This window comes from Prosopis cineraria, unplaced genomic scaffold (genome assembly GCF_029017545.1).
Source record: "Prosopis cineraria cultivar Desert tree isolate PC_DT_omini unplaced genomic scaffold, ASM2901754v1 PC2, whole genome shotgun sequence".
Classification (NCBI taxonomy): Eukaryota; Viridiplantae; Streptophyta; class Magnoliopsida; order Fabales; family Fabaceae; genus Prosopis; species Prosopis cineraria.
Window position 1 is genome coordinate 1,450,639 of NW_026555333.1, and position 14,929 is coordinate 1,465,567.

Sequence of the window (14,929 nt, forward strand, 5' to 3'; positions counted from 1 at the left end):
AGGGGGTTCTTCATTCTCCTCATCATCGTTGGGGATCTTATGCTTCTTTCCTTTAGAAGAGGAAGTTTTCGGCTCATCTTTATCCTCTTTATGGAACCTATGATCAAGTTCCAAGCGAAACTGCTGCAACTGTGTTTTGATAAGTTCTAAAACAGAGTTCATATCAATACTAGGGGATTCATCCTTGTTACTCATGTTCACAGAAGCACTAGAAATCATATAAGATAAAAATAGATCCTCACACACACAAACTCACGTGTTTACTCTCAAGATAAAGTCACTCGTGTTTCACAAAAAAAAAGAAATGGCTTTTTTTTAATGATGAAAAACACACTTGCCTTTTACCACTCACTAAACTTGTGGATAGAATCCAATGGTGAAACCAACACAAATCAAGAAACTAAGGAACAATTAAGTGAATATCTTCTAAATTAAGGAAACTAGAAAACAAGCACAAGGGGAAAAGAGGATTTTTTTTTTTACAATTTTGAAACAAATAGGAAAGCAAAATTTTCAAATAAAATTAAGCTTGTTAAAGGAAAAACCACACGTGACAATAAAAAAATAAGAAAGAAAGAAATAAAAGTCAAAGAGTCAAATACTCAAAGACAAAAATAAAAAACTAAATAAAATAAGAGAGTAGCACAAATAGCAAATAAGAGAGTAGAGAATTTGAAAAGTGCTACCAAAAATTAAAAATAAGAAAGTGATCAACGTATAAGACTTTCTTATCACCCAAGTTAACTTTTCTTTTTAGGCAACCTCTTGGTGACTTGGAGTTCAAGAATAGCCTTTTTCTACAGTCATAACTCACAGCAATATATTTTTTTTTGTAAATTTTTTTTTTGAATTTTCGGATTTTTTTTCTCCTTTTTTTTCTCAACACACTAACACTTTTTTTTGCCCTTTTTTTTGCACGAATTTCTAGGTATTTTTTCTCCTTTTTTTTGAGAAGGCTAATAAAATGAAAACTCACATAAGATAAAAAGTCACAAAGATGAAGAAGAGAAAAACCAAAAGATAGAAGTAGATAGGGTAGATAAGAGATGATCACAAAAAGAAATAACTCAAGATGAAAAAGAAGAAGGAAGGACAAGAATTTAAACCAAAACTAGCAACCAAAGCTCTGATGCCAATCTGATAGGAACGCGGAAGCAGAATCGTGCTAGTTTAGGGACAGAACCCTAAAACAACAAAAACACAAGAACAAAAAGAAATGGATGAAATTTATGACGGAAATAAAGAAAGGTATGAAGTAAACAATAGGATAATGATCAAGAAGAAGATCCTCTAGAACACCTGCCTCTAGGAACCTCAACCTTCGAAGACACCACAAGAGTTGATCACGCTCTTGATCACGTCTGTTTCTCACACGGGATACCACCACAAAGCACTAAGGCTCACAAGAGTTATAAACTCTAAAATGAATAATTTCATTCAACTTCTGTGTTGTTTATAATAGGGAGCATGCCTAATTTATATAGGCTCATAGAAAAAAATATTTCCTAAAATTAAAACCCTAATTTCCTAATACTAAAAGGAGAAATAATATAAAATAATGATAAAATATTCAGCCACATAATTTAGGAGATGTGATCCTAAAATTATGGGATTACAAAATTTAGAAATTAATACTATAATTAATTCTAACCTTTGACTAGACTCAAAATAGAAAATCAAATCAAAGGACCATTAAAATAGGAAATAATTTAGGAGACAATCAAGGGATCATAAAGGATTTAAAATCACGCCACCCTTGACTTCTTTACTAGGGTTTCATGCCTCCTTGCTTGCAAGAGGCTCAACTTGTAGTCTTCATTGCATTGGGCTAAGGTCTGCATCTCTTGGGCTTGACTCTTCATAAGTTTGGATCCTAAATACATTATACACGTATAGATGCTCTCCTTTGGGCTTGAGAGGAGCACCCCAATGCTCTCCAAGCTCTTGAACTTCTTGCACAAGACTAAACAAGGCTTGCTTCATGGCTTTAGTTTGGGCTCTTGTCATTGAACCTCCAATATATTGTAATGGGTCTTTAGGTACGTTGGATTGGAAGTATTGGGTTCCTTCTATGTCACCATGCTCATGATTACCATCCTTAAGCTTCGTTGCCATTAATGCTATGTCACCCGTGCCATGGGGTCCATCATAAAGTTACTAACTAATTGGAATAAATGCAATGGATATATCACAACAAACCAAATGTTGAAACTCAAAAAACTAATACCAAAATGTAATGTCTGCCTTGACATTACTAATATTCCCCACAAAATCACAATAAATAATGATAATTAGGAGTTATAAATTACTCCTAAGCTTGTAGTAAATACAAAAGAGTTAAAGCTAATAAATAATAAAAAATAATTTAAAATACTTGGAATTCCATAAAAACCCTCTAATATTTATAGTTTGAGCTCAAACTTAATAATTTTTAAAGATATAGAAAGCATGAAAAAGTTTGGGAAGCAAAACACTTGAAAATAGGGCTAAAAATGTCATTTTATTGCAATATGGTCATTATGCCATGTCATATGGCACAGAAAGATCAATTTCACTGCTGTACTATATGTTGTGGCATAAATGTCACAGCATAAATATCAGACATAATTTTTGTTGTCATGACAACTTTTTAGGTGAACTTTCAATGTATGCCATTTTTGTATCTGACATTCAATTAGAATGATTCAAACATCCACACAAAGCTTATTTAATAAGCCAACTAATTGTACAAGTTTCATTATGATCTGATGTTGTATGTAAAATTTAGACACCCGGGTGTAAAAAGTGAGATTTCAAAATGGTTTTCAAGTATCTAATGATTCAAAACTCAAAATTTATACCACTAACCCATTTTGAGACTTGAGCTAAATCCAATGGACCAATATACAACTAATTGAGTTTCTAACCACACAATAACACACTAAACACAAAAATTTATCACTTAAAGCTAGTTTCACCCATTAAGGCTAAAAGCACGAAATCACAATCACATATTATTTGGCCTCTAATGTCACATAATATATCACATATACATTATCGCCACATATATACAACTATTCTAGCACTTGTATTAGCATTTTAGTCCTTCACCATAAAAATCACCACATATTCACATTATATATAACATTAGGCTAAAATACAATATATTATAGTATAATACAAGTACTAATCACAAAATATTATGCATTCCTAGTTGGTAACTCATATTGTCTTATATTTAAGTTAATGTACACACAACCCAAAGCAAAATTGGGCATTACAATTGCAAAGTAGCAAATATGCTAGCCTTTGCCTGACTCCTTCCTTTACTTAGACTCAATAGCAGAACTTGTAAAATAATAATCACGGGGTGAGATAAAAATATTAGTAACTAAGATAATCTATATTATTAATTAACTTGCCAAGTTATAAACAAGATTTAAAATATACATAATGAACACACTATATACAAATTACCACAATTACAATGCATAATTACTAATCATCTGATCCTCCAATACTTCTAACCGAACTGGTAGGCTATTTCACACACCAAACCACATGTATGGTCTTAAGCTCACCATCCATAGTAGAACTATCTGGCCAAGGCATCCTAAATTACTTTTAAACTATAGGTTCCTTCATTACGAGTAATTGGGGTGTCGTTACTATAACACTGCATCCTACAGATGCTAAGAAATATAGTTTCCAACTCCGCACCCTTTTGGGTACTAAGGAGAGCAGTCTCCAACAGCGCGCCCTTTTTCAAGTGCTAAGGAGAAATATAAGCTGCACTTGGCGTCTCGAGGTACCAACAGTATCATATAGACTTAATCTCCACTAACTTCACTAAGGTAACCTTCCACCCTATAACATGCCACATTTCACTACATCTCTCTACTTGACCATGCATAATCACTTTCTAAATAAATATAATGAATCTTACTACTTACTTTAAAAATAGGAAATTTCATAAATCAATACTCCACATATCTTCTAAATTACTTTTACAAAATTTATATATGTAAATATAACCAATCATACAAAAACAACTTATAAATAACTTATATAAGATAATAAATAATATAAATTATCTAGTTATCTCAACCCTTTTATTACAAAAAGGATTACTCATGGTACTAAATCTCCTCTTGGGTCACAAAAAGTTTTTTCCCACACCTAAATCTATAACAACAAGTATTATATATTAATTTTTAATTAACACAAGTACTATTAGACATCAATATCACCCTAGATCTCTCACTTTTTACTCCTATTCTCAACACAAAGAAGCTAGTCAAGGTTACAACTAGCTCACACTATCCCCTCAAGCTTCTCTCTAACTCTATCACGACAGACAGCTTGATATCTCAAATTGTTATAGTTGAAAACCTTATAAAACAACTAGGGCTTGAATCGATTTACGCTAAACAATCCTTAAGCTTCATAATAACAATTATTCAAGTCAAAGAAACTAATTAAGCTCCAATCATTCCATAAAATCTTTAGGGTTTGAATATAATCTTCCCCGACTCAAACCCAAAATCTGCAAATCTCCCATCCCTTTTAAAAATGACCTAGAGAAGGAGGAGATGGAGTTACCAAGCTTACTCAGATGATTGAGAACCCAAATCAACTTTCGATCCTGACTATATGAAAGCCCTAGCACAGCTATTCAAGATCCTTCTTTATGCTCCCTACTCTCATAAAAACTCCATATGAAATTTTATGTTAATTCACGCACATTTTATTTTTAGATTTGGGAATTATGCTGCGCATAATTTGTTTGTGCCACGACATAATACATAATAAGACCAATCCCACTTGTATCATATTGTCTTGTCCTAATTCGATTCAATTTTAACCCTAGCTCAACTTTAGAGTTATTCAATGATCCAAAACATCAATTAAAAACCCAAAACATAATCAAATTAATTATACATTATTTTTAACTAATTTTTTTTATTTAATTAGCAATAAATTCTACATTAAAACTTTGGATGTTACATCCTTTGATGTTAATTTATTCTTAAACTATTTTTTTAGGAGTATTAAGCACCCTAAAATCTTTTTCTCAGAGCGTTGGGCACCTAAAGTCTTGTTGAATAAAATTAAATAAATATTATTAAAATATTAAGTATTTTAATATTTAATAATTTAAATATTAGTATTTAAAACATTGCACTACCCAATTTAATATTTTTATATTTAAATATTATTTTTGCGCATTTTATAAATTTATAGATGACTTGTTATTTTTTATATATCTATTTTCGATCTTCTCTCCAATACAATATCCAAATCATTATGTTTTTTGTACGTGTTGGAATTTACTTATATTTTTAATATTAATTAAGTTCCTTAATTTTTTTGGTCAACTAATGATCTTCCTCTAAAATATTACATCATCTAAGTCTAATACTCTCTGTACGTTATATTGTTAATAGTAAAATCATAAACATGATAAATTAGGACTAACAATACGACAATAAAAATATTTATTTCAAAGATATTATTTATTCCATTAATGCATTATAGAAAAAAATTACTTAACAAGAAAAAAATGGAGAGATGAGAAGAAAAAATCTCTTCATTAACTTGGAGGTTCATTCGCTTCATTTTTAATACAAAATTATAAAATTTAAAAAATATTAAAATATTAAATTTGGGTAGTGTATTGTTTTAAATATTAATATTTAAATTATTAAATATTAAAATACTTAGTATTTTAATAATATTCAGTTAATTTTATTTTAACAAGACTTCAAGGTGCCCAACACTTCAAGAAAAAGACTTTAGGGTGTTTAGTACTCTTAAAAAAACTTTAGAGGCAAGTTAGCACCAAAATACACACTATATCTTACACGCCATTGTGCATGGGCTCCACGCACATGCCACGTTATTAGAAAATAAAAAAAATTAACGGTTAATTAATGGAAGTAGGTTTTTACTCTTCTAAAAAATAGTTCAGGGATAAAATTACCTTAAAAATATAGAATATCCAACGCTCTTAAAAAATTAATATAGGGGCAAAATTAAACTTTAACTCTAAGTTGTACGTGTGTGTGTGTTTTCAATCACACACTTGCTTCATTATATTTCACTCAAGTAATTAATGAGAATATTTTAAATAACATAAATATTATATTTTTTTTTACTCAAATGTATGATTAGAAGATGTGAAAACTTTTTTAAATATAATATTTTAATCAATTTTTTTTAGAAATGTATCCCATATTTGGATGGAGAAAAAAATAGGGAGATGAAATAAATTTAGAAGAAAAAGCTTTTAAAAATAGTAAAGAAAGCCAGAAATTTATTATTTTAAAACATTTCTCTTTATAATTTTATCTTCTTCCTATTTTCTTTTCACAATTTTTTCAATTCAAATTCAAATAAAGTCATAAATTAGTTAATAATAACATATATTATAATCCGAGTGGAGGGCAGTGATTTAAGTCAAAATTAAATTCAAAATTTATAATAAAGTGAAATTAAATATACATGTATAATAATTATCATTATTATTATTGTTTTACATAATACTCGCCCTATCTCACACTACTGCATAAAACGTTTTTGCCTAATGCACATATAAAGAAAAACAGTCATTAATTAAGTAAGTATTAATTAATTAGATAAAAGCACATGTTTTTTTATAATGCTGATGCCGATTTAAAACACATTATTTTTTATGCGCATGTTGTCGTAACTCGTTAGAATAATTATCATACGAATTGGCAAAAAGAAGAGAAAATTAAATCAATTGATACTTATAAATTTGATCTTGCTGTTAGTCCGTCCAGGAATTTTAATTTGGTATAAATTTGTTTTATAATTTTAATTCAATGAAACGTAATTTCTAAATTTTAATTCAATATAAGTTAATCTTTATAATTTTAACTATTTAAAATATTAGTTCATAAATTTTCAAAAATATTTTTAGTTATTATAATTTTATTTTATAAAATATAAGAATTAATATTTTAAATAATTAAAAATATTAAAATTGAGTTGTACCAAATTAAAATTTAAAGATTAAATTATATCAAGTCAGATTTTAAAAATTAAATTTCGACAGGATGAAAATTATAAATATTAAGCTGAACAAAAGTAAATTTTAACTCAGTTAAAAGTACATTATCAAATAAATAAATAATTAATTAATTCATTAATTTTATAAGTATCATGAACAATGTAAAGTCAAAATTAACCAAGGCGTAAAAAAATTACCTTTTTTTGACCGAATTGAACAAGAAAATTACGACATTACCAAAATCAACTGGGGCATAAGAGGGATTCGATTTTATCATCTGACGCTTGCTCTGCCTCTCTCCATGGCAGCTTAAAGATCCTTCTCAGAAAACATTTGAAGAATCTCTAGTTTGACCTCGTGCCCTTCATCCGATCTCTGTTGGTCGTTCCATGTTAATCTCAACTGCATCCACTTTCCACGCTTCCATCTATGTTTGATTTTAACTTTCCCTGACTTCCTTTCTCTTTCTTTTATGTATATGAAGATCTTTCATTTCGATCTGTACATGTTGATTTTCGGTGCTTATTAAATACTCCGACATATATCACAAAAATAAAAACAATCTCAGACATATTCATCCTCCTCATCACTTTCTCCGATTTCGATTCTGGAGTTCTCAAAGTGACCGGATTTTTTATGCTGTTTCTTGCGGTGATCTGTGACTGAAGTGTCTTTTGATTGCAGACCTTTGCAAAAATTTTGGACCTTCGATCTCTTCCAGGTTCGGTTTAGTTTTTAAATCATTCACATCACCAAACATCCAGATATTTCATATTCACTAACATTGTTCCAGCATCTCTCTGGTTTTCCTCCCCACAAAAATTATATTCTCTATGGTTGAGCGGTCGATGAGAAGATGAAAAGGACACGAGTTTTCCGGTCTGCGGGTTTTTATTCTTTTCCTCTTCTTATCAGGAATAATTCTCTCTAAGTTGGATATTATGTTTTGTTGGGGTACATTTGTGTAGAGCTTTTATTCCTCACTCTGCTACGAATCTAGGACCATTATATAATGAATATGGATCCTTTCATTTGTTCCAGATAATTTTTATATTCCAATTGTATATTGGAAGTCGCATGTATATGGTTTTCTCAGTTGTCACTGAAACATCTGCAATGCCTCCACGCTTTTCTATACAAACACATGTGGGAATTCAAAAACAAATATCTACTCTTGAATGACTTATATCGACCTATATTCCACTCTAACGTTCCACGTCAGTGACACGTTCTTGATTGTCATTTTTTTGGGTAGGTTCTGAGAATTTAATATGGGCTATCTGCAAGGATCGGTTATGTGCCCCTCTGTCCGTACTAAACTGGCAGGATTCTGCAGTCTGCCTATGATTGGACCAATGAACGCAAGTTGTATGCGAAGTGAATTTTGGGGACTCAAGGAATTCAGCCGCAGCAAAGCTAAGGCCAATATTCTCTTCTGCCAAATAAAAGCACGAAAGTACAAGGCAGTACAATGTAATTTCAACTCATCCTCAAATGGCAGCGGAAGTTCGGCAGGGGATTTCAATGAAAAAGATGAGGACTATGTCAACTCCAGTGTAATTGAGGCTGGTACGTTTAGCTACTGCAAATCTGACGAGCAATTGATCACTGAATCTTCACCTTACACCTTTTGAAATCTCATGGGAGATATTTTCCTTGATTGTGCCATATAGTTGAAGTGAAGAGTGGAGCAGATGGTTTTATGATCAAAATGAGGGATGGTAGACACTTAAGGTGCGTCCATAACAACCCTCAGGGAGGACATTTGCCAGATTATGCACCACATCCTGCAATTGTACTGAAGATGGAAGAAGGAACTGGTCTACTTCTCCCCATAATTGTTTGTATGTTCTTACTCTTATATCTAACAAAAAATGGAAACTTAGATCTCTATCTGATGTTGATGATTATACATCTTTCCCATTGTAATTTTGTTGCACATCATTAATCGCAGCGGAGATGCCCAGCGTTTTGCTAATGGCAGCAGTACGCCACGTTCAAATGGTATTTTTTTTCTTGGTCAAATTCACTATTTCACCCTCAAGTGCATGCCAATAATTGTTTTACATTTTTGTTCTTGATTTGAGTCAACTGTCTGATTTTTAAAGTTTGTAGTTTTACAATATTAGCTGTGTTGATGGATACTCACTATTTGGTTGCTGAATCAGGCTAGACCTACTCTGTATCAAGTAGTAAAGGAGATGGTTGACAAGATGGGCTATCAAGTATGATTCTATGAGTCTTTATAATCTTACACCTGATCTTGGTTGTATCAATGTCTCTGTTGGATTTTTTGAACGATAGTGGTAGTCAAATGATGTTTTTTCTGCTTCTGCAGGTCAGACTTGTTAGAGTTACTAAGAGAGTGCACGAGGCATACTTTGCTCAGCTATATCTTACGAAGGCATTTACTTTCCACTCTTCCCTTCTCTTCAGTGTGCCCCCTCCCCCTCCCCCTTGACACACACAAATTGGAAAAAAGAACAAAGGCACTTAGTGTGACTTGTCTGATTTGGTTTAGGTTGGGAATGAGAATGAATGTATTAGCTTTGATCTTCGACCTTCAGATGCTATCAACATTGCAGCAAGATGCAAGGTAACCTTTGGTGGAATTAAAAACTGGAATACATAAGCATCTGCAAGCTTATTGCGTTCACCTATTGCTTGCTTGATCATTATTTATTTGTGCCCTGGTTGCTGGTGAAAATCAGGTTCTGGAAGAGGAAAAAATTTGACCAATTTCGCCTAGTGTAATGAATATTTAGGCAAGCTTTACTAATCCTCAATGTTTTGGCATGCTTGGAGAATGTTGGTGATTTTTTTACCCGTACAAAACTAGGACGAGATCTATTATTACTTCATTTGAGACTCATTTGTGATGAGAGACTTGCTGTTTTACTAACGTAGCAGGTGCCAATACAAGTTAACAAGTACTTGGCTTACAGTGACGGGATGAGAGTAATTGAATCTGGCAAGTTTTCGGCACAGTACCATGTTTCAGATGGTCTATTATCTGTTGAACTGGACCGGTAGGTTTGTGAAAAAGATACCTTATCAGATTATATGACTTGTCTGTATTAAGTGTTCCATTATTCTTATATTTAAAAGGAAATCTTGAAATCTCTCACAAAATATTGCATTGTCCATGGTAAAAGACAAGTGTTGACTGAAGTTGTTGTGATTGCAGGCCAAGTGGTCAGCCTTGTGCTGAAACCCAGGAGTTCAATCTCTTGCACAACATGTTGAAAGCTGTTGTCGAGGAGCGCTATAAAGATGCTGGTAACTTATTTTTACAATAATTTAATACTTCAACTGCATTTTCCTGTTTTGGAACCATGTTTGATGAAGATACATGCTTCTGGATATTATGTATGACCATGGACCACTTTCATGTTTTGAGCAAGCTTGAACCCTGTCTGAAGCACTAGTTTGCCTTGCCATCTTTACAACTTTGCCTGTTGCTGTGGAATCTGCTTGCTAATTTCTAATTTTCATTAAGGTAATAAAATATACAACTGTTTGGTATCTCGACTTGAATGATTGGATAAAAAAGAAATGGTATGCTACATGCTTGTCGGCCCTCGCTGGCATTATTTATCTGGAAAACAACCTGTAACAGAAAAGGTCATTAGGATCATGATAAACATGTTTTTGCTACGTATAAAGACGGGTTTCATTGTTATTCATCTTTCCCTGTCTCTGACTGATTCTTGGCTGTCCAGGTAATCCGACAATCTAGTTAATTGATTTCTCTGTCTAGTACATTCTTTGAATTTGGATGAAAGTCCTGCAACGCTACGTTTCTATATTTATATACAAGAGAAACTGTACTTCCTCTGAAGTTGCGACTTATACATCCCATGTTTTCAATGCTTACTACAGCTTTGTGGAGGGACAAACTTAATCAACACAGGGCTGGCAAAAACGCGAATAACAGGTATGAGACTTGTTTATTCACGGCAAATTGACTACGTATGAAGCGTTGTCTTGAGAAATCTCTCCGTCATTCGTTTTGTTACCAGCACTTAACCTCCTCCTTCTGTCTTTGTTCCCCGAACAACGTGAAGATTAACCTTTTCTTTTCCTCGTTGCAGATCCTGGACGCTTTAAGCTGTAGATAAAATCCAAAATTTTAAAGAATGGGATTCAAAGCAGATAGCAGTCATGGCTCTCCCTGTTATGCACGTGATGTCTTGTGAATATTTTGTATATAAATATTAATACTATATGCATTATTTATGCTTTTCCGTTGCTCGACTCGATCCTCATGAACTGTTGATAATATGCAATGTGTTTCATCCACGTGGCGCAGCACGATGCTGCTGTCTTTTCCTCTGTGCCATGGTCTGGAAAATTATTTCTGCTCAAACAGATTATTTTGGTCCCAATTTATATTTTCCTTTTCTTCATTCTGCTAAATCTTATCTTGTTGTCTTGCGTTCTGCATCCTGAGAACAATTCAAGCGGTTCGGGTTTGACTTTGGCTTGTTACTTCTTCTTCTTCTTTTGTTTTGTGGTTCTACTTTTCAACGGTTGCATCCAATTTTATATTACTTTCCATTCAAATGGGAAGAGTTAATTAATGAAAAAATATAATTTTAAGTCTCTGTATTTTTCTCGTGTTTTTTTATTAGTTTTTAATTTTTTTTTGGTGTTTTGATCTCTGTATTTTTCTCTTTTATTGTTTTAGGTCCCTTCATGAACGAAGTATAGGAACCGTGGAGGAACTTGAAATAATGAAAAGAAAGTACGTGAACAAAAAACACCTAAAAAAGTACAGAGACTAATAGAAAAATGTGAGCAAAATATAAAGGCCTAGAGTTATGTTTTTTCATAATTAATTGATAGAGATGAATAATTAATTAAATATATAAAACTAAGTATTTAAATATTGTCCTTTATTTTTTTTTTCAGGTTATAAAATCTCAATCCGCTTTGTCTCTTACTCCCTTTATTTACAAATATAAAGTATTTTTTAAGAAGTTGGATGTTAAAAAATATAAAGCATTTTTAGTCTTTTGAGATATAATTATTATCTTTTTTTCAAAAATACCCTTATTGATGAATGACTTTATATTTATTATAGGGTGTTTAATAAGGATAAATATAAAAAAAGGATTAGTTTGAAAATAGATAATTACTTTATTAGAGGGTAAGATTCGATTAAAAATGCCTTATATTTTTAAGTGGGGAGAGTAATTTTTTTTTATCCAAAACTATTTATTTTAATTGCACATATTAAAAAATATTAGTTTTTCTAGAACATTTCTAGTTAATCATTGCATTGGAAATTACCTTATTAAGAGAAATAATTTTTAACATGTGCAATCAATATGAATAGTTTTGGGTAAAAATAAAAATTTAAGAGACAGTGGATTGAGATTTTATAATCTAGAATAAATCAATGGACAATATTTAGATATTTAATTTTATATATTTAATTTAATATACTTAAAGAGTGATTTTTTATTTTGGTGGCTAAACACAAGGAGATTTCAATGTATTAATAATTTTGGTAACAAAAATTTATTATAAAATAAATAATATATAAAGAATTTATATGTCTTGATTTAATTTAAAATAAGTATTTTAAATATATAAAATTAAATATGTAAATTTGTTTAGATTGAATTCTTCAACTAGCTTTTATACTTTAGATTGGAGGGAGTATTATATCAAGACAATTATAAGGACCACAGATAATACCTACACTGACAATGATTGTTTTAGGAAAGTTATTAAATAGTCTGAATTGTAGTATTTAATACGCAGTGTTTAATGAAATCATTTTTACATTAAAATAATGTAAATTGAGCTAAATTCGTTTTTATTATTTTTTGATACAATCGGTTTTTATTATTTTAATGAATGATAAAGTGTTAGAAAAATAATTAATGTTTTATTGAAATTTTTATACTAAATCAAAATTATAAAATAACAATTATTTTAAAATAGAGAAAATACTTCTGTGTGATTATCTATTTTTAAAACAGTATTTTATTCTGAAAAACAAAAAATTGAAAAAAATGTGATTTAAAATGTATCTTCCGTTCTCTATCCTGAAAAATAAAAAAAATAAAAGTTATTTTGAAAAATTTTAAAAACCAAAACATTTTTTTAAATGTTTTGTTATTTTTTTGTTTCATTAATAATAAAGTTAAAGTAAACATGTAGTCATTTAGCTTTACATGTTTCATTTTAACTCTTTAATTTTATAAATGTATCTTTTTATTATTTTAACCTTAATACTGTTAGTTTTATCGTAATAAATTTTTACATTAAACTTTTAAATATTGACAAAATATTATTAAATGTTGACATATTAAGTTTAATTTTTTTTAAATAATAATGATTGACACAAAAAATAATCATTTAAACCTAACGATATTAGGATTAAAAAATTAAAAAGATACTTTATAAAATTAAAGAATTAAATTAAAATTTTATATAAAGTTAAAAAATTAAAAGTATACTTTAACGTCAATAACAATTATGTCAATAAATTAATTTATTCTTTAACATTTTATTTCATCGATTTAGACATATGCTTCAAAATAATAATTCAAATATATATTTTTTATTTTTTATTTTTAAAATTTATTTTAAAAAATTACTTTACAGAATTATTTTAACAACATAAAAAAAGCATAATTAAACAAGACCTTAATTACAAGAAGAAACGAACATGCATGACAAACAAGGGAAGTTGAGGGGTTTCTTCATTTTTTTCTCCACATTTTCCTCTACTTCTCCAATCCTTGTTATTCAAATTATTTTATTAAATATTTTTTAATAATAAAATTAATGAATGATGGGAATTTAAAAAGTTGAAAGAAATGCGGGAAAAAAAATGAAGAGATCTCCTACAAGCGATTGCAGCGGTCATATGATCATAACTCATAATGATGTGGAAAGTCAAAGTCCTAATTATGGAGATGTAACATGGTCTTAAAGATTACGGAGGCAGAATAGATGAGTAATAAATTGCTCATTTCTATCTCACTGTTTACAACAAAATTAGTCAATCAGATGTTTGATATATTTTAATATTTTTTATTTTGTCATGTGTAAAATATAAAATGGCATCTCAAGATCTCTCAAAAAAATTATTTATAAATAAAAATTAACAATAAGTCACTATTTAAAAAAAATCATTATTACTATATTGACAACAAACAATTTTATATTGATTCTTATTCACAAATAATTATATTGGGAGGTCCTTCAATATAATTCTTCCATTGTAAAATTCCCACAAAAAACTGTAAAATATAAAAAAAAATATAATTTTGAGTTCTTACACTTTTTTTTATATTTTAGGTCCCTGTATTTTTATTTTTTTATTTTTTTAAGTTTTTTTTATGAACAAAGTGTAGGGATCTTACAGAGATTTGAAATAATAAAAAATAAAAGCATCAAAATTTAAAATACTAAAAATAAATGTAGTGACTAATAACAAAATAAGAGAAAGTGTGGATTTAAAGTTATGCTTTTTCAATATAAAAAGACAATTTTAATTGCTATTTCAAAAACAATGAAGTTTTAAATCGTAAGTAAAATTTAACATGGTTTGCTAGATCTAGAAAGCAGGAAACTTAGGGTGGTTTGGTTTTTGTTTTTAAAAATAAAAAAAAAAAAATTGTTTGAATAAGTGTTGGAAGAATGATATTTAAGTCCCAAAATATTAAATTAAGAACAATCAAATCCTAGATAAATTTTTTAAAAAAATAAGTTGAAAATATTAATTTAAATCATTACAAATTTAGGAGTTTTAATAAAAATATGTATTTAAATATTAAATATAATTCTTAAATTATAATAGAAAATTTTATTTATAACGATTTGAATTGATATTTATAATTTATTTTATAGAAAATTTTGTTGGAAACCTAATTATCATCAATTCATTTTTTT

General features: G+C 29.6%; 1 protein-coding gene across 7 annotated transcripts; it reads left to right on the forward strand.

Annotated features, from left to right (window-relative positions):
- The first annotated feature begins 7,290 nt into the window (after positions 1-7,290).
- Positions 7,291-11,434, forward strand: LOC129303342 (bifunctional nuclease 1-like). Of its 7 annotated transcripts, XM_054942609.1 has the most exons (13): positions 7,309-7,446; positions 7,700-7,736; positions 7,809-7,894; positions 8,271-8,584; positions 8,689-8,859; positions 8,970-9,019; positions 9,184-9,240; positions 9,354-9,419; positions 9,537-9,611; positions 9,926-10,044; positions 10,203-10,294; positions 10,898-10,952; positions 11,110-11,434. In XM_054942609.1, the coding sequence occupies exons 4-13, from the start codon at positions 8,287-8,289 to the stop codon at positions 11,123-11,125; spliced, it is 999 nt and encodes a 332-aa protein (XP_054798584.1). In that variant the 5' UTR covers positions 7,309-7,446; positions 7,700-7,736; positions 7,809-7,894; positions 8,271-8,286; the 3' UTR covers positions 11,126-11,434. The 7 variants fall into 7 exon arrangements, with proteins under 7 accessions (XP_054798582.1, XP_054798580.1, XP_054798581.1 ...); XM_054942607.1 differs by having other exon boundaries at positions 7,291-7,736; positions 7,809-7,902; XM_054942610.1 differs by lacking the exon at positions 7,809-7,894.
- The last annotated feature ends 3,495 nt before the right edge of the window (positions 11,435-14,929 follow it).